The sequence below is a fragment of the Ornithorhynchus anatinus genome, chromosome 11 (genome assembly GCF_004115215.2).
Source record: "Ornithorhynchus anatinus isolate Pmale09 chromosome 11, mOrnAna1.pri.v4, whole genome shotgun sequence".
In the NCBI taxonomy this organism is placed as follows: domain Eukaryota; kingdom Metazoa; phylum Chordata; class Mammalia; order Monotremata; family Ornithorhynchidae; genus Ornithorhynchus; species Ornithorhynchus anatinus.
The window spans coordinates 6,553,886-6,574,807 of record NC_041738.1 but is presented as its reverse complement, the minus strand read 5'-3'; the positions used below and the strand labels follow the sequence as shown (position 1 = coordinate 6,574,807).

At 39.3% G+C, this 20,922-nt stretch overlaps 1 protein-coding gene across 2 annotated transcripts in view; it reads right to left on the bottom strand.

The window, feature by feature from the left end:
- The window catches only part of TOX3 (TOX high mobility group box family member 3), a 97,623-nt gene that overhangs the window by 18,475 nt on the left and 58,226 nt on the right, over positions 1-20,922 (bottom strand). Inside the window, exons 2-3 of one of the 2 annotated variants that reach the window (XM_029075294.2) lie at positions 14,170-14,235; positions 10,015-10,269 (exon numbers count right to left, since the gene is read on the bottom strand). In XM_029075294.2, coding sequence (XP_028931127.1) covers positions 10,015-10,269; positions 14,170-14,235 — 321 coding nt within the window. The remainder of the gene's footprint in view (positions 1-10,014; positions 10,270-14,169; positions 14,236-20,922) is intronic. The other variant, XM_029075295.2, reaches the window with a different exon arrangement.

The window sequence follows — 20,922 nt, the reverse complement described above, 5'->3', positions numbered from 1 at the left end:
AATGGGCTCACATTCTTAATCCCCATTTGACAAATGAGGTAACTGAGGTCCAGAGAAGTGAAATGACTTGTCTAAGGTCGCATGGCAGAAACGCGGTGGAGACGGGATTAGAACCCATGACCTTCTCACTCCCAGGGCCGAGCTCTATCCAGCACACCATACTGCTTCAGCATGGTCAAGTTAAGTGACTTGACCGTGCTCACACAACAGGTAAGTGGCAGAGCCAGGATTACAACCCGGGTCCTCTGGTTCCCAGTGATTTATCCACTAGGCTACACTCCTTGAGGACAGGGATCATGTCCATCAACTCGGTTGCATTTTACTCTCCCAAGAACTTAGAACGGTGCTCTGAACACAGTAAGTTCTCAATAAATATCACCGATTGATTAACCATTGCTCCCGACGCATCTGTCTCAAGTCCTCTCCCCCACTTTTATCCGTAGATTGTGAACCCCTTGGGGGACGGGCTCCAGGTCTAATTTTCACGTATACTCTTCCCCGCCATTTAGCACAGTGCTCTGCACACAGTAAGCACCTAATAAATACCATTAGTACTACTAATGGTACATAATGTCTAAGCAGTGTGGATAATGCATCGGTCAGTGAATTGCACTTATTGAGTACCGTGTGCACGAGTACAATAATAATATTATAAAAGACATATTCTCTGCCCACAACGAGCTTCAATCTCATACAACTGACCTACCCACCAAGGACATATAATGCAGTCAGAAAGCCTGAGGATTGGAAATCTATCATTTGCTTAAAAGAAAGTTACTCCAATAACACAAAACTTGGAATGGACTAATATGTTTACCATGCCAAAATGTAGGCAAGAGCAATTAATTCCACTTCGACTGCCTCCTCCTAGTAACGGCAAGAAAAGAAACCACTCGAGCATTTTTGTGGCACTGGTAGTTAAATTAGAACAAATTGTTCTGAGGATAAGAAGGATCACTGGAAGGAATAATACTAATAATGATGATGGTATTTGTCAAGCGCTTACTGTGAGCCAAGCACTGTTCTAAGTGCTGGGATAGATACAGGCTAATCTGGTTGTCCGCATGGGGCTCACAGTCTTAATCCCCATTTTACAGATGAGGGAACTGAGGCACAGAGAAGTTAAGCGCCTTGCCCAACGTCACACAGCAGACAAGTGGTAGAGCCGGGATTAGAATCCACATCCTCTGACTCCCAAGCTCCTGCTCTTTCCAGTAATGGGATTGGGAGGCAAAAATGTAACAGCTTTAACAGGGCCATTTTCTCAGGACACTGGGATCTTCGGGCCCTTGAAGGGGGATGTAAGGAGGCCCCTCCTGCTACCTGTTCCTGAGGCCTAACAATTCCTATCAGTTACATTGCTTTTTGGCTCACAGAGACCCTGCAGTCAATCAAGAGCCTTTATGATGTTTATATTCTATGAGGAGCCCTGTACTAAGCAGTGAAAGACGTCCTTAAGGGCACGGAATCTGTTCACTGTTATTTTGTAGAGTTAGTAGGCATGAACCCTGCCCTCAACAAGCTTGCAGTCTAGAGGGTCTGGGAATCCAAGGGACGGGCCTCAAAGACTTTCAAGATCAGAAAGTCACATTTTAGGAGTCTTTTCTGCCTCAACTGGAAACTTAGAGACCTGGGGTGAGGGAGGTTGAAGAGTCTATCTCGAATAACTGTAGGCAATCATTCTTGTCATCCTCTAGACCGTAACTTCCTTCAAGGTGGGGAAGGTATCTAATAATAATGATAATAACGGTATTTGTTAAGCGCTCACTATGTGTCAAGCAGTGGAATGTGGCTACTGAATGCTGTATTGTACTCTCCCAGATGTTAAGTGCTCTGTACTTGACAAGCGCTCAACAAATACCATCGACTGACTGATCTTTATGAAGTTGAACGCTGGCTATTCATACGCTGTCCTTCCATCTCCTTCACACGATTGTTACTAAATTCACTACAGAGCTGAGAGCAACGGGATATTTTCATTGGATGAGCCCGCTGGTGGAATTGCACGAGCATCTTCATTCAACACAACGCCAATCTGTCGGCTGTCGAACTTGGAATTCACTGATTGATTCCTACCGGTCATTGTTGCTGCTTTACGAATTTTAACTCACTGTCGTTCTTCTGACCAGAATCTCAGAGAGCACAATTTAAAAGCTGCTATGTATTTTCTTATATTTTGTCTTTATATTTCATGTTCCATAATCACAATAGTTATAAAAGATTAAGCCCCCTTTTCCTCAGCTCCCCCTCCCCTCCGCATCACCCCGACTTGCTGTGTTCTGGACACAGAATACTGGGTTGGATGGACTAAATAACGGCAGTCTGACCAAATAATGGCATTTTTTATATTTTTGTATTCTTAATTATATCAGAGAGAATGTTGGACAAGTCTTACTCTACCAGTACTACTTTTAATCAGCATGGCCTAGTGGATAGAGCACGGGCCTGGAAGTCAGAAGGACCTGGGTTCTACTCCCGGCTCCACCAGGCAAATTATTTCACTTCTCTGTGCCCTCAGTTACCTCATCTGTAAAATGGGGATTAAGACTGTGAACCCCACGTGGGACAGGGACTGTGTCTAACCTGATTAGCCTATATCGACTTCAGTGCTTAGAACGCTTAACAAATACCATCGTCATTATTACTTGCCAAGTTGAGATAAATATATAGTGAAAAATCCATTGAATCAATTTACCGTGAGTAATAAAAATTATTTGCCATTATATGTTGAAATCACTAACCATCCATGAGAAATGAGCCAGGAATTTAGCACACAAATTGCAAGTCAACTAGAATCCTAGAAAAAATAGTATATCTGTATTTCTAAAACTGAAAACTGCCATTTTACAGTCACACACTATATCATTTTCCACAATCTTTGAACAGACTGTTTTGCAAATATATATATATATATATATAGGAATATATATGTATATACATATATATATATAACACTATCTGCAAATGTCCATAAAAACCCTGAATTTCATAAAACAATCTCTTCAAACAAATTTACTGTCTTTACCAATGTAAAGATAAAATCTCAAATCAAGTTCACTGAATTTAAACAAGTCTATTCATCAAAATATCATTCTACCTGCTCTTTTAAGCCATCTTTATGTCGATACACTTTTTTAAAAAATAAATCTGAGCAGGGCAAAGAGTAGCAGTGCATGGAAATTTAGAAGAGTGTAGCCAGGAGATATGGATAAAGCCCAATGTCAATGGGGCATATACTTCCAGTGACTTATTCTGTCTAGTTTTAAAAAGGTCCAGATGATTGCTTCCTACCTCATTCCTCCATGGAGGCTATTCCAATAGCTCAAAACTCTCTGTGACCTGAAGGTTTCCTTCTCCTACTCTCCCTAGGCAACCATCTTATTCTCAGTGGCACTGCGTTGTCAACTCATAAGAGAACACAAATAGAATCGACAGGTAGGCCGCAGCTATACCATTCAACCACAATTGCATTCGCTCCCTCAGGTGGCGGCCACTGGCGTGGGGATTATATCAAGTCAGCAGGTAACAGCTCCGCTTGAGACTTCCAGGTTTCATTTTTCTTTTTACACATCGCTCTCCTATTGCATTTCATTCTAATCCGCTGTTGTTCCATTTGTGCTAGTGTCCAACCATCCTGAAGACCGGTAACAGATTTCAAGATTTGATTTGGGGGGCGGCGGGGGAGGTGGGCAGGTTTTTCCTCAAATCTCCCTACTCTTCCATAAGAGATGTGATGGTCTCCATAGTTATTGCAGGTCTTTGGGAAGTACCAACCTGCTTAACCAGACTGAAAACTTAATCTAGAATATCATCGATTAAGAGAGCACCAAGCCCCCTTTTCAATAACAGCACAAACGGTTAATTCCAAATCCCTGTAGACAAATTAGAGATCACAATCCTTTGCATAGTCTAATTCCATTGTGCAAATTTTAGCACATTTTTTCTTCCACCTTTGTTAGCTCATATCCCAACCTTCAGATTCCTAACTCCTCATGTGTTTAGGCCCAGAAGCAAATGACGGCAGGCTATTAGCACGGAATGTTGATTTTATTTTGTATCTAAATTATTTAGTTAGTGTAGCCTGCCAGGGGATCATGCTGATAAGTAAAAAAAAAAAATACGGGCTCGTAAATTTTTGAATATATCTGCAAGATTGTAGTAAGTGCTAAATGATAGAATGATAAAGTTCCAATATGCCTAGGGATGTTTCTCCGTCGAGCAAGATCTACGGGACAGGGGCCGGGTTCAAATTCATGAATACGTTAGATAAATGATCTTCCGTTATTTTATGGAAATGTAGGTAATTGTATCGTTATGTGTCAAACGCTGTGCTAGGTGCTAGGGTAGATACAAGATAATCACGCCACTCACCATCCTGCCCCACATTAGGACATTAGGTTCCCAATCTAAAAGGTAGAAGGTAAACAATCACCATTTTACAGGTGAGAAAACTGAGGCACAAAGAGGTTCAGTGACTCGTCCGAGGCCTCACAGCACGTGAGTGGCAGAGCTGGGATTAGAACCCCGGTCTCCAGAATCTGAACCCAATACTTCATGTTAACTGGAAGATGATACTCAAAATTGAAGGACAGGGGGTACTTCAGGTGGGAACTAATTACTCACCTAAATGGAAATAATGTAATTTCTACAGGACGTCACGATCGAGCTCTGCAAAGCTAATTATATCACAGTGTAGCTTTCATTACAGATAATAATCATAATAATAATTATGGTGTTTGTTAAGCACTTACTATGTGCCAAGCACTGTTCTAAGTGCTGGGGTACATCCAAGGTAATCAGGTTGTCCCACTGGGGCTCCCATTTTACAGATGAGGTAACTGAGGCCCAGAGAAGTTGAGACTTGCCCAAGGTCACACAGCAGACAAGTGGCAGAGGTGGGATTAGAACCCACATCCTCTAACCCCCAAGCCCGTGCTCATTCCACTAAGGCACGCTGCTGTAGATTTAACTACAATATGTAACCGTTCAGAGCAAATAAACATTGGTATCACCCAAAAAGTCTTTGTGATTGAGTTTCCGAAGCACACGGTAAGATATTTTAAAATAAGATTTGGAAGAATAACCTCAAATCTTAAACTCTACTTAGCACAGGGTTCCGTGCATAATAAAGTGCTCAGTAAATACCACTGATTGACTGATTGGACTGGTACATCTTAAATTTGAAATAATCATCCTTCTTCTGAACTTGTGTTTATTTTGTGATGTAAACAGTACTGAATTATCCCTTGGCCAAAGGGAAAAACTCGTGAAACAAAAACCTATTTGGGTGAAAAACAGCTTGCGCTCTTACAAATAAATGCTTACTGCTCGGCACAGTCTAGAAGGATTTTCCCTGTTGACAATGGCAATAAACATGTTCATAACAATAATAAGAGGTTGTTTTAATAGAATGTTCCACGCATTAAACACATTAATGATCCATGAAATAACTGTTTTATCTGTAACACATTAAGCAACATTGCTATAACACTGTATTAATTGAAATCCTGCTATTTTTCTTCTAAACACAAGATCATAAACTTGGTTCAGAGAGGCAAAAAGTTTTTGAAAATCTTAATTTTAGAAGCAGGGTTATGTGATTGTGCACATATGATGAAAACATTTTAAGAAAGACAGCTGTCAACTTAAAAATGTAATAAAATGTCATTTCCCTACATTCTAGTCTATCTATTCAACGTTAAATCAGCCATCTGGGATTCACCTCAAACCAAAAAGGTAAAGAAAAAACACAAGTATTTGAAAGAGCATCACTCGGTAGATCCTCAACAAGACAAAAGAAAAATACAAACATTCAACTCCTGGATTTTAGCAAAAATGTACTCAATTTCTAACATGATTACTTATGCCAAATATAAACACTATCATCCTTCAAAATATTTCCCCTTTAACATCCCTCCAAAACATAATCTACTGTGGGAAAGTTGTAATAAGTGAGAGATATTTTGATGTATGGTAGTGTTCTAGCCTAACTCTGATTCAATATATTCGTTGTCACCATTAAAACTCAAGCAGGATCAAATCTCGACGAGATAGGAAACGTCAGTTCTCTAACATGAAGCAAAATGTAGAGAAATTCTCGATGCATTCTTAAACCTTTTGTTTGGATAAAAATATCAGACTAGAGACAATTATTTTACTGTCTGTTTCTAAGATATCAAAGAGAATTTCAAAATTCATCAAAGCTAACCTTCTGTTATGTACAACAGGCTAAGCTGAAAAGAATGTTAACAAGTTCAATTTTCATTCAATCAGCACTACTGCTCTCTGAAATGTTTCATTGCAGGAAAGAAATAAAAATAATCTATATGGTAATTATGAGGATGAATCCCCCAGTAACTTTCAGCTACATGAAAGGTCAGTTCTATTCAAGATATTTTATCAGTCCCCTGCACATACTCCTGTCCTGTCATTTTAAATCTGAACAGCATTTTATTTTCCCATTTACAGCTACCTGCAGAATTAAGTACTTAAGCCAAATAAGAAAAAAAAAAAGAAATGTTGAATGCTGGCAAAGGCTATAATAGCATGGAGATAAATCGTTCAGCTGCTCTCTCTCAAGCCTCTGGGGCTGCAGATTTTTCTTCTCCTGGTGCACTGTGGGTATTCAAAACTTGTTCAACATGATTTCATTTCATTTCAGGCACTGCCTGAGAAAACTAAATTACAGAATCAATCATACAGAAGGTCAGAGTGAGACTTCATTACAAGTATTGCATGCTTGCATGAATATCTTTCATTTATGACTGACCCAATATGTCACAATAGCTGTCTAGTAAAAATAATCCACTTTCTGAAATTGATGTACTACTGATGTCAATGCTACTCAGCAGGCTGGGCAGATTATAGAGAGGTGTTAAGAAAGAGCCCTTTGGAGCACAAGTTGTAGTTTTATGGAACGGCAATCTTCAACAGATTAAAATAATTTTCAGATAATCATCTATAATGGCAACGCTGCCTTCAGGTAGGGTAGTTTTGAAAGCCAGTTGTGCTGCCCATTTCTTAATATTGCATTCTAAAATCCAAACATCTACGACATGCAAATCGGGGTGGTCCTTTGAACTCGCAAACAGGCAACAAGATTCCGGTTTTCAGCAATTCGCTCTGGAAGGGTAGAACATTATTTGCATATTTTGAAATGTGAATGCTAATCACCGGGCTCCTTTTATCTCCCCTTTTTGTTGCCACTGTCTGTTTTTTAAATATCATAGCATGAATTTAAGGAAGATAAACATGTTGTGCTTGTTGCCAATTATAATGAAGCTAATCGGTAATGTGACAAGTCGTCTTTCTAAAGGGACAAACAATGAGGCGGGATAGGAGAGGAAATCCGGTCCAATAGGACAAAAACAAGGCTGCTTTTCTTCTTAGAAACTATTCCTGATTCACCAAAACAATCTTTTGACAGCCGTATTCATTTAGAAAATAAACTTCTCGCTCGGGCAAGGAATACTCAAACATCCTATTCGGCAATCAAGGATACGATGTAAAGTAGTATTTATTATTTTACCGGGGCTTTTCCTAAGGGAAATATCCAAGGAGGCTGCTGTGGACATATTATGATGTAGCTAGCCAACTCAGGATCCTCAGGGAGATATAGAAGAACCTTGACATAACCTATTTTTAATCATGCCTCTGGCGATTCTGCATTGGAGTTTATAGGTGAACAAGTCAGGTAGTACCTAGAACAAAGCCAGCGACACACTATATTCATCATAATTCTGTCCCAGTACGTTTTATTTTTTCCAACATTTGTGATGTAAAATCCCATGACATTTCTTCAAGGTGAAATTCTTCCAGACTTTGCAACGAGATTAGTTTGTTTCGGGCGGGAATAAATATCATTCGAGTTCATCAAAGCTTCAGAGTAACCAGTAAATTTGATGGGGTTCGCATTAAATAATACCGTCCCGCCACAAGCAGCTGTATTTAGCGGAAGCACCTACGCTTTTTAAAAACAATAAAATATTTCGTCTGCTGTAGAGATCGACAATATGTTACCAATGAAGCATTGGAAATTAAGTACTACACCCAAACCAGTACACGAATATGTTGTTCTGTAAGTGTACACGAATATCATAATTATTTTATGGTACCATCTCTAGTTCTTTCCAATATAATAAATTCAATTGACCATGAAATGAAATTTCATAGTCAAAATGCCTCCTTTACACTTTTTTATAGCTGTAATAAAGCTTTTATGGCTCCAAGGCAAGGTAATTCATCAGATATTTAATTTAGAGATGGGCTTTATATTATTAATAAATATTTACCAGTTTAATGTGCACATTTTTAACATAAGGGTGATAATGTTTTCACCATTTCCACCATTTATTAGCCACATAAACATATTTGAATAATGGGGGAAATCTCAGAAAACTCCCTTAGTACCTATATACTCTTTAGATTGGATTATTCTCTAAAACAGCAAACCTGATTAAAGAGGCAAGGGGAACAAAATTATTTTTCGAGTGTCACGGAAATATGGCAAACCTTACGTCCAAAGCAAATAATTATATGTACTTGAGGTGAATGCTCCATGAATACTTAATGAACATTTATGATTTCTCATCACACCCCTTTCTCTTAAAAACACGGGCATTTCGCTGAAATACACAGAGATTCCATGCCACGTGAATTATGATCCAGCAAGCCTATTTAGAAAGCAACGAGAGATTTCCGAAAGTATGCTGAATCTCTGAATATCAGTCCACTATATATTTTCTAATCATCAGTAATTATCTAGGGAGTAAAGAATACAACCAATAAACACTACCAAAGTCCGATGCTGGGAGGAAAAATGTAAATAAGCAGTACTGCTTGTTTTCTGTGAGGCTAAAAAATCCATTTCACTTTCTCCAGATGAGAAAATGACTACATAGGGGTTAGATTGGTTTGAAAATATAAGTTTGCATGCTGTCCACATAAGAAGGCCACTTAGCTGCATCATATATAATACTATGCATAATATGGCTGTCATATAATTGTATAACATTGTCTATTCTATATACTCATATACTCTATTCTTTAGGGGAAACATACCCCAGCGAAAATGTTTAAGCTAAGATTGACTCTGTTGTTGGGCACCTATTTGTGAAAACACATGGAAGCAACTCGGACTAATGGAAAGAGAGTGGGCCTAGGAGTCCGAGGACCAGAATTCTAATCCCAGCTCTGCCGCTTGTCATCTATGTAACCTTGGGCAAGTCACTTAATGTATCTGTGCCTCAATTTCCCCAGGTGTAAAAACGGGGATTAAATCCTCATTAGGCTGTGAACCCCATATGGGACAAGGGGCCGTGTCCAACCATATTACCTTGTATCTACAGCAGTGCTTATTATAGTGATTGGCACATAGTAAGTGCTTTACAAGAACCATAAAAAAATAGAACCAAAAATTCTGCATTAGTAGGAGATAAGACTGTGAGCCCCACATGGGACAAACCAATTACCTTGTATCTACCCCAAGAGTAGAAGAGTGCTTGGTACATAGTCAGCACTTAAATATCATCATCATTATTATTATTATTATAAGACTCCCAACAACTGGAAATAGGTTTTCCTTCACTACCTATTTTCCCTTTGATTCAATGCTTACCTTCTAGATTCATCTTCCAACTGTAAAAAGGGTACACCTCCCTCTTTTCACCAACATCATAAACTGTCTAGCAAAAAGGAATGGGGCATATTTGGGGTTTGGGGACAAATTGCAATCCGTGTATTTTTCTCCAATTGAATTAAAGTCAGAGCTGACCCAACAGGTCTGAGTTACAAAAAGGAATTTTAACAAATAGGAATTCTTCCATTTCCCTGCTCGGTCATTCGACCCACCAGGATAGGTAGGTCTTTGGAAATCTGGAATTTTTCTCTTCACAGGTCTCTGTTAAACAACAACCACGTTTATCAGAGTAGATGGAACCTATTTTCAAAAAGTTAACCCACTTGACTGAAATTTCAGATAAATCCAATCAATGAAGAAGTAAACAAAGTGCCTACCAGATGCAACCCGCTGCTATGGATTACAGCATCTTGTTCGACAAGATTTCGGGATATCGTGATAGAAGGAAGATCCAAGCTTTGTGGGGGAAACTGAGGTGTGAACTCATTTCCTTGAGGAGGTAGTGGATCACTGAGGCCTTGAAAGGGTAACAGAACATCCGACATTCCCAGGGTAGGATCCGACTCCGGAGGTGGGGTGATGGGTGGGATCTCAAATTCTTCATCGCCAAGGCTTGGAGTATGAAAGGTCTGCTGAAAGGAAACAAAGGTTCCCTAAATTGGTGTACACTGCTAAGAAATCCCAATTCTGCTCCAGACACCGGACAATCTCCGAATATCAAGACACTGAAGCATATCTTGGCTAAATATTTCCTTCTCCAACGAAAACTTCCCAAGTCAAATTTAGATCAAGTTTTGCTGATCATTCCGATTAAAGATTTGTCTCATTATCATCTGGTTCTAATGGTGTATCGGTATTAACAGTTTTTTAATGCAGACTTAATTAGCAACATCTGTCTTTGTTGTTAGTCAGACCATGAGCTACATTAGATTTGGCTATATAACAAACTGCCATTTTATTGATATGTTAGTGAAATAGCACAAACAGCTATATTATCCTCATGCTTCATAAAATACTGACAATTGGGTAGCACACAGCATTACTCTATTTCTGAACATTACACATTTTTTCATTTGAGTTCAACTAATAAGATACATACTATCATAATTCTGTTTGTGATTCTTCACTGGTCTATCCTTAAGCGAAATGGGAGGTTTTATGTTCGATGCTGTTGTTTGCAGTATGGAATTTGACACCACAAGGATTAAAATGGCTTTCTCTTAAGATGTGAAAGCAGCTTTGTTTGAACGCTGGACTTTTTCTTTACGATGTAACCACCTGTTAAGATATGTTCATCGGACAACTACTGCCAGTTATCTGGGTCTTTTTGAAGACCGCTTTAGTCCCAATCTGGTTTATAGCTGCACTCCATATTTTTGGCTCCTTTGAAACCCCAAGTGCACTATGGTTACATAAATTTCTGGCGACCTAAACAAATCTTATGGAATGAGTTCTTTCCCACTGCTGTCTAAGTGGACAGATTCTATTTCCGTAAACTAGAGCACTTTTAATCAATCCAAATCAGGACTATCCTTGCTACACTGGCTTTAGTCGTCAGCCCTACAGTGGGTGGGGCTTATTCATTTTCCTGATTTCCACCCTCAGGCTTTTTCTTATTTCCTAGCTGGGAGGGTCAAAGTTGTTTTTATTTATTCGTCATTTTCATGGTTTGAGAGGGTCAATGCAATTTCTTTTACAACTGATAACTTCCATAAAAGTGCTCATTAACTCCTGGAAATTGTCATCCTTCAAACTCCTAATGATGATGTAAATTAATAAGCTCTTGAGAGAAAATAGCAACAACACAAGGAGAAGAGCCTTGCTTGCCTAGAGAACCTGTCAGCTGTCATTATTGGTCTTCCATCAGAAACGACGAGGTCTCACACTGCTTCTGCCCGCAGTACAGTGAGACTCTTAAGACTCTAAGCCGGCTCAGTGGTGGCGAAACACTGCCATGCTTAATTCTCCTTTTGAAATCCGAAGCAATAACACAGATAAGTTTTTCTTTCATCGCGGTTCTAGCAAAAAAGGAGGAAAATTTTCTTACCAGGCTACCCTGAGTTCACAAACACAAAAGGATGGATTGGCCACAAAAATGGTTGGCTAATGAACACAACCCTATGGCTGCATTTGCAGTTATTTTGGCACTAATGTGGTCTAGTAACAGATGCAACTGTAATTTGTGACTCATTTGCTACCCCATTACTGCTTAATGAAATCTAACATATCACATTAACAATACGGATAAACACTCATTCTTGATATGTGGCATTTGGCTGTTTTCATTACCACTGTAATTAACACTTGAAATATTATTTCAATAAATATTTAAGATGCTTTAAAAATGGGTCGCCGTAATCATGACAGAGATAGAACCGTAAAGCAAATGTGTGAATTTCAAACACGAAGGTATTCCATTGTCTCCACGGTTACCTACAGGGCATTATCTGTAAGGACAAAATTGCTTTCAAGCACCACAATTTAGACTTTATAACATTCAAGCATAAAGTCTTAATGAATTAGCTTGCATCATTAAGATGCTAAAACTGAATAATTAAATATACTTTTAATGCAGCAATTGTAAAAATAGGCACATGCTAAAAGGGGATATGATTGCTCTGTGGTGCTTTAATTCTTTGCCTCGAAAGATGTATAATGAAATCTCTAAGATCAGCTTTAAATTCTATCTAAACCACTTCATGTGAGGTATTCCTAATTGAGGTTTTAAAAAAACTTAAAGATCGACTACAGCTGTATAAATAAGTGTGACAAATACCTACCCTATGGTTTCTATTAAAGCTATATATATATTTTTTTTTTAAATCCTGAAGCCAAGACAGTACTGCTTCTTCATGAGCATAACCAAAATCAAAGTCAGAATTTTGTAACACGTGAAACAGACACCGAACCCTGACATGCAACTAATACTGCAGGCTTAAACTATCTATATTAACAGAGTTACAACTGATTAAATCTAAAGAGGAAAGTCTCTTAGGGAAATGACTGAACCAAGACACTGGATTACTGAGATAATAAAAACCAGGAGGTGAATGAATCATCAATACCACATACACTGGTCTTGAAGAAAATAATTGTCATGACCAAAATCACTTGAAATGGTGACGATGATGACGATCTCAAGATGACCGCCTTGAAAAAACCATCAACTTTTTAATATTCCATATATTTAAAGCACATACATGGTTAAATGCCATCTGTACTGAAATGTTCAAAACATTTGTTCCTTTTGATAAAAATGCAAATCTGGAGAACTGTTGTATCAACATATAACAGCCAATGTCTGACACGGTGAATTATCACAGCTGGAATTAAATTGTCTCTGAACAGCTGCTGGCAGTAGAGTTTTCATCAATGTTTGATTCAAATGTAGGAAAAAAAATCTACAGAATGAAACATCATGTTGTCCTTACAGATGGGGCTTGTGCTCATTATCACAAACAGCGCTGGAGCCAATGCCAAACAATATTCCCTTATCTAAGCAATCTTCTTGGGGAGAGAGACAGAGTGGTCATTTTAAAATGATTAATAGATGGCCAAACTTAACTTGCGCTTTCTAATTCATCGTCACATTTTCTCCAATTAATGTCTGCCACTTTCTTCTTTTCACTACACCAGTATTACACGAAAAACATAAATTTCCTAAATTTCCGAAGCTTTTTACGTGTTTTGAATAGGACCGTTATGTGAACCACAAGAGGAGACGTCCCATTTAGATTTATTTCACTTCTGATTGACTCCTGCTCAACTGCTAAGGCCATGCTGGGTTAAGGGATGCCCCTTATCTTTTGTATTGAAGACCCCTTTTGGGGACTTATTTTTACAAGAATGAACAAAACCAGACTCACTCTGAGGTGGGTGGCCATGTCATCCTCTGGAACGCTACTGACAAAGCTGAAAGGCAGGAGACTCAACCAGGATGGTGATTACGAATAAGGCGGTCTCTCTGTAGCCTTTACCCATCCTCCACCCCACCCCGCCAAACCACAGGCCAAAAAGAAAGCTAGCAAAGCTAACTGGGCCCCATCTTTCTACACGCCGGTCCCCGTACAAACCGATCGCCCCAGCTTCACTCCCTTCTCCACCCCCCTTTTCCACCCTCCCCTCAACAAACGGAAATGAAAACCAGCCTAGTACTCTGTTTTAGTTCCAGTTAACTTCCAAGACCAGTTCAACGGAAATGAAAATATCCCTATCCATGAAATGAGCATATTGCCTGCGAAAATGCACTTCTATTCCTGCCTTTAAAATTTGCACCTACGTACTTTATGTGTCCCTTTCTGTTGATGTTTTTTCTTTCTCCTGAGGTAGATGGTTTCCATTGACATGCAGTATAAGTAACAGCCTTATGGACAAGTAATGGAGATTTGTCAGGTTATTTTCTTTCTCATTAAAGTCTTTATTTTGTGCTCCATAACACACATAGAAATTCAGTGTTTCACTCTCACTGGAAGCCTGTTAAATTATCCAAGTAAACAGGAGAATATGAACTCAGAAAAAAGAAAGTCACCTACCTCATTTGCAGTAAGGAATGCATTGTTTGCTTCAGCCATGTTCATGTAGTTGTTATTGTTTCCAAACTGAAATAAAAATACATGTTTGCACGTTAAAAAACAGCAGATTGAATAGCTGGGCTTCTTTCTAGACTACCTGGAAGTAATTTTTGGAAAATATTTTCATGCCCCAGTGTAAAAAACACTATTCATGGAACAAATATGGAGAGCAAAGAGATTTCAAAGCACTATCCTGTTCGTGGTTTGTCCACATGACTGAACCAAGGGGGTATTCCTATCTACATCTGACTAGGAATTAGTTGCCTTGTTCCCGAAACTAATAGTGAATGGAGGCTATTACTAGCATTTGGCTAATTGGTCACTGGTGTACACTGTTCTCTGAAATACCATTTGTCAGATGTTAGGAGGAAAAGAGTTTCCAAGATAACAGTCTTAGCACTTATTCCTAATACTCATTGGCAATTCGACATGGCTGATGTGAGGGCGAAAATTTCCATCAAAGGAAATTCCAGTTACAACCATGGGACTAAACTTCTATTATCAAATGACATGTGGCATGAATGGAGATGAATAAAACTGAGAAAGACTGGATGACATCCTTGAGCAATTCCTTAAACCTGTACCGATGTTGGTTATCAATGTTGTCAACTTTAATATCCAATCCTTGGCCCACCACTGTGGACAAGAGTTTAAAAAAAGGAATAACTGAAATCTGCGAACACAATATGCGTTTTTTACAACCTGTCATCATAGGAATTCATTTAAATCACAATTGTGCACCCATTTTAAATCTTAAGCTCTTCATTTCCACCAAAATGTAAACCTTTGATGAAGATTTTTTAAATGGGATACAAATTCTTCTTGTAGATGGGCATTACATTTTGTTTGCAATATCGGGGTTTCATTCGGGGTGACGTTTTATAAACAAATCTGAATTTTTAAAAACGTGGCCTTTTTTCCCTATAAAATGCTCCAAACTAAAAAATGCTTTGGTCTTAAAGCAATTGAATTAACCCAGGCCTGTAATAAAATATAGCTAGGACGGTCACACATTAAAAACCAAAGGTTTTTCTTTGTTTTGGTTTTTAATTGTGTGTATTTTTTTTGCTTTGTTTAATCACTTCGGGCACATTCATTGTTATCCTCTTGCCAAAAAAGCAACCAATCTTCCAGGGGGACTTTCAGTCTTCAACTTAGAACTGAGGCACAGGAGTAGGATTGACATGATACACTTGATCATGCCAATGATCCAAGAACTAAGTAGGATTTCCATGAAAGAGTCTAATGGTTCCAAAGGAGCTGTTCTGGTCCACAGAAACAAAAATCCACCTCTTAAAAAAGCCTCCTAAACATACACTTTCATAATAGACCCGAATGCCTCCAAGAGATGCACCTCTGATTCTCAGATGAATATCTTCAAAGACAGAGAGTCAAGAAGATGTTTATTAGACCTCCAAATTGGTGTTCAAAGGCCATGAGATATCGGATGCACTTTCTCATCAAAATATTTAGAAAAACTGGATTACCTATCCACTGAGATGGAATGATAATCCTAATGAAAAAAAAGTAAAGACTAGAGTAATGAATTTGGCTTTCCCTGTTGTTGTTGTATTTGAGAACTGCATCTAATATTAGATATGTAAAGCACTAATATCAGGCCCTGGTAGAAAGTTTGCTTTTGTCAGTCGGGATGCAACTTTAACGTTATTTAAATGTAGTTTTTGTCTGGGAATTAGAAATCCATTTAAGGCAAACAGCTCATTATCAAAGAGCATTTTTAAAAATTAAACTCACTTATTATCTAATAGTACCTACCACCACAAAGGAAAATAAAATGGCTATTATCTTTAGGACCTAAACAATTCAAAAAACAAATTAAGCTTAGAGTGAAATAAGAACTGGGTTAGAAATCCTCTTCTGAACAGTTAGTATGCGAATGTAATTACTGAAGAAACTACAGCTAATCAGCTGTGAATTGTATCCATTAATTAGTATTTGCCCTGGAGAAATGAGAAAAATCAGTAACAATGTTAACACCGCAATGCACTGATGAGTACTGAAACACAGGGCTCGCAGCATTTAGTAGAGCAGGTGGTTCCACTGGCCCAAATAATTTAAAAAGCTCTCACCTGAAGTGCTGGGCTGGAATTACAAAGCACTTCTCGCATATCTTTGGTATCTACGTAAGGCTATAATTAATGGCTTTTAATTTAGAAACACTTTGGGATCAGCTGGGAACCCTTCTAAATCATATTAAGTAGACCTGGAGTTTCTTTTCTATTTTAGGAAAATATGTGAATTTAGGATGGATGCTTCAAATGTCTGGTGTGAAAAGACTTGTCGCAGTCCACAAAGACTTTGGCCAAACTGCTTGCTTAACCTCCTGAATTGTAAGGTTCACAGCTAGAGTTTACAGGCCTTAAACTGGTAATCGTTTTACTCAACTGAACGGTCCGTGGGGTGATCTTAAATTTACTTAGGGCAACACGTGGTCTTGCTGGGCCCTTTGCATATACTCAGTTCTCCAGTAGCACAGGGTTTACACTCCTGACACACCTCACGCTAAGGATTACTTTCGATGTACACAGAAGCACTGTGGCCCTGTGGAAACAGCATGGACCTGAGAGTCAGAAGACCTGGCTTCTAATCCTGGCTTTTGCCACTTGCCTGCTGTGTGACCTCATACAAGTCACTGCACTTCTCTGAGCCTCAGTTTCTTCATCTGTAAAATGTGGGGCCAAATACCTGTCCTTCCTCTTACTTAGAACCCGAACCCTATTCTGACCAGAAGTTGAGACCGACTGATTGTCTCGTATCTACCCCAGGGCTTAGGACAGTGCTTGGCACTTACCAAACAGTAGTAGAATGAGAACACCTTGGCCGGCAGCACAAGCATGTACACAACCATTTTTTCCAATGTCATGGCATCCTCTATCCTAATAGATGGGCTTTGTCGGAACACATCGTAAATCACGGCATTATAGGAGAACTGAGTGCATTCTGAAATCAATGCACACATGCACCCACATAAACACAGAATCAATCGTCTTTATTGAGCGCTTGATGTGCGTAAAGCACTGTTCTAAGCGCTCGGGAGAGACAGCATAACAGAATTGGGAGACACGGTCCCTTCTCACAAGGAGCTTACGGTCTAGAGGGGAGAAAGAAAACAGGATGTCAACTACCTAGAGAATGTACTGGGGAAAGAAACGGTGAATCCGCCATATAAATAAACTTATCCCTGTACACTAGGTGCATTCTGTACATTTGACAAGTGTTCGTGATGTGGAAATCCACCCAACTCCTGACGCCAAACTGTCAGAGGGGGGAAGAACTGACTTGCGGGCAGCCCTCCATAGGTACGCTTCCTTAACCACGGTCCCTCTGGGAATACGAGAGCCGGAGAAGGCGCAGGAAAGAGCAGTATTATCTCTCGAGTAATAAGGGGACATGAAGTGCATCTGAAGCACGGACTACAGAACATGCCAAAATAACTGCACATGCTCCAACCCCAACTGAGAGCTTTTTGAAAAGTCTCGACACTTTTTCCGTGTTGAGCTGGGGAGTAGTCCTTAGCACCGTTCCAGTCAGTCAATCAATGGTATTTAAGTCCTTACTGTGTGCAGAGCACTGTGCTAAGCGCTTGGGAGAGTACGACAGAGTTGGTAGATGCATTCCCTGCTCACACGGAGCTGCTCGGACTACTCAACAGATGTAACTGTCTCTCTTCACTACTCACTCAACAACACATTGTTTTTACGAGATGTTCTTCCCCTCGACTCTATTTATTGCCATTGTTCTCGTCTGTCCGTCTCTCCGATTAGACCGTAAGCCCATCAAACGGCAGGGACCGTCTCTATCTGTTGTCGACTTGTTCATTCCAAGCGCTTAGTATAGTGCTCTGCACATACATAGTAAGCGCTCAATAAATACTGTTGAATGAATGACCACACACACACACATATCCCTCGTAATATTTAAATCATGGCCTTATGAAAGACCTTAAGGACAAGTCCCCTTATTGCATTACATACCTTATTTTACAACTGTAAATACCTTTAATCACAAAAATGTGGCCTTCCAAGTTCAGGGCAATTTCAAAGCATTTAGAAACAATTTATTTCATTTTGGAGGTCTAACATATCAAGTCTCCTCCTGCCAATATTGTTCAACTCTCCTGGAACCCTTCTTATGAAATTCTAACCCAAAGGTTGCTTTAAATTAGATTTATGAAGAGGTGGCTGGCACCGTTATTCTTGGTAGATATATAAGCTTTATGAGGTTTCTACATGAAATACATGGAAACGTCTAAGTGGCCTAAATCTAAGTCAAACTGCCTACTACTACTATCACTATTTTCCAACCCTATAGATAGTACCCTTCACAGAGCATAACACAAATACATCGACAGGCCCTGCGCTGTTCTTATGAGCAACATCATGAGCTCAAAATGGATCATTCCGAGAGATATGAAGCCTACGTCCGGCAAAGGAGAATGTTTACTGATTCCAAGTGCCAGAGTGAAATATTCATTTAATCCTGAGTGCTTATTGTGTACAGATCACTGTATTAAGCGCTTGGGAGAGTAATTTAACAATAAGCAGACACAATCCCTGCCCATAATGAGATATGCCATCTACATCATTCAGTCATTACCTAAATAATCTCATACAAAAATCCATCAGTAATATTTGTTGAACACTTACTCTGTGCTACAATGAAGTTACTGAAAATGCACATACACTGAAAAAGCTCATTTATATGGCAGTGATATTCAAAGAACATATGGAAAGTGAGCAGAGCACATTGAAAGTGACCTGTTTTCTTTGAGGATTTATAACCCTTTCCTTTCCAAAAGGGATCAGGGCTGATCCCCAAAGATGTAATTATAAACCACATCTCAATTATTCTGTAGGTCTAACGACTGTTTCTTAATCATTCCACCAAAGTACATCTTCACCATATTTTGGCAGATTTGATTTTGCCATCTGACCAATAATTATAGCTCTGGCAAATATAATGCCTGATAAGGACATCAATTTAGAATGACCATTGTGCTATAAAAAAAATCATGTTCACAGCCTGCATGAAATAGCAAATTCAATTAATGGAGATTGCTAAATCTAGCTACCTAGTGTGGAGTTGGGGAGAAAATGGGACAGCATAGACAATAATTAGCAGTAATTAAAAGATGAGAAACTGGACAAATGCTAATTCAGTTTGTTTGGTCCATACAATGCAATATTCACTAAAATTATTTTAACAACAGGGTGGACAAAAGCAACCCGAATGGTACAGAAGATGCTGATGGGATGAACTGATCGGAGAAACATTTGCTGAATTCCATTCTTCATACTGAAATGAGCATTTATTCACACACCACTAACCTAATACTCACGGTATTCAACTCCCTTTTGCCTTTTCTGCTACTGGCAAAGGAAGGCAGGTTGTGACCTAAAGAGGGGAGAATTTGATATATAATGGAGAAAAGGAACCAAGCCACCTGTGGTGAGGAACTCTCACAGCCAATCCTGGTTACTCCCAATTTAACTGGATCTCCAATGTCCAAGGCTGAGTCAGAGACATGCAAGAGATACAGGCCCGTTTTGACACTTGGAATTTATCTCTGAGAAAACTTCAGAGGCCAATCTATGCCCCAAAACACATACTCTGGTATACTGGGAGGATCACATCCACAGTAGCTTAGTACATTGGATTAAATCAATCAGTTGTACTTATTGAGCACTAAGTATGTGCAGAACACTTTACTAAGCACTTGGGAGAGTAGAATACAACAGAATTCACTGACACACTCTCTGCCCATAATGAGTAGATTAGAGGGATTAGTCTAGTGGGATTAAAAATGAAAGTTTAGTAGAGTGTTTAGTACAGTGGTACCAAATCCTGCTAATACCTTCTTTACCTCGAATTAGTACCGCGCAATTAAGTCTTAACTAGGAATGATAAAAAAAATTTAAATAATTTGGGTACTTGTTAAACGCTTACTATGTGTCACGCACCGTTCTAAGCGCTGAGGTAGATACGAGTTAATCATGTTGGACAAAGTCCCCATCCCACTTGGGGCTCACACTCTTAATCCCCATTTTACAGACGAGGCAACTGAGGCCCAGAGAAGTGAAGTAACTTGCCCAAGATCATACAGCAGACAAGTGGCAGAGCTGGGATTAGAACCCAGATCCTTCTGACTCCCAGGCCTGGACTCTATCAAGCCACGCTGCTTCCCCAGTGGCACTGGTGACTGTCCAGTTCAATTTATGTTGTTCTTAATATTAAGCACTTACAATGTGCAAAGCATCGTGCAAACTGGAATATTTGCAAGGTAAACAGATTTACCCCCTCTGTCTGGGCTTCACAAACCAAATTGGGGTCAGACACAGAAAACAGTAACAGTGAAATAACAGTGAGTAGCAACATGGCCTAGGGAAAGAGCGCAAGTGTGGGAGTCAGAAGACCTGGGTTTTAATCCCGGGTCCACTACTTGTCTGTTGTGTGACTTTGGGGAAGTCACATAACTTCTCTGTGCCTCAGTTACTTCATCTGTAAAATGGGGATTCAGACTGTGAACTCTACATGAGAAAGGGACTCTGCACAACCCCGATTATTGTCTATCTACCCTAGAGCTTAGAACAGTGTCTGGCACTTAGTAAGCATGTAAATACCATTTTAAAAAATGCATAGCTATCAACTATCCAAGATAACAAAGGGAAACAAAGCAGGTGAACACCTTTCTTG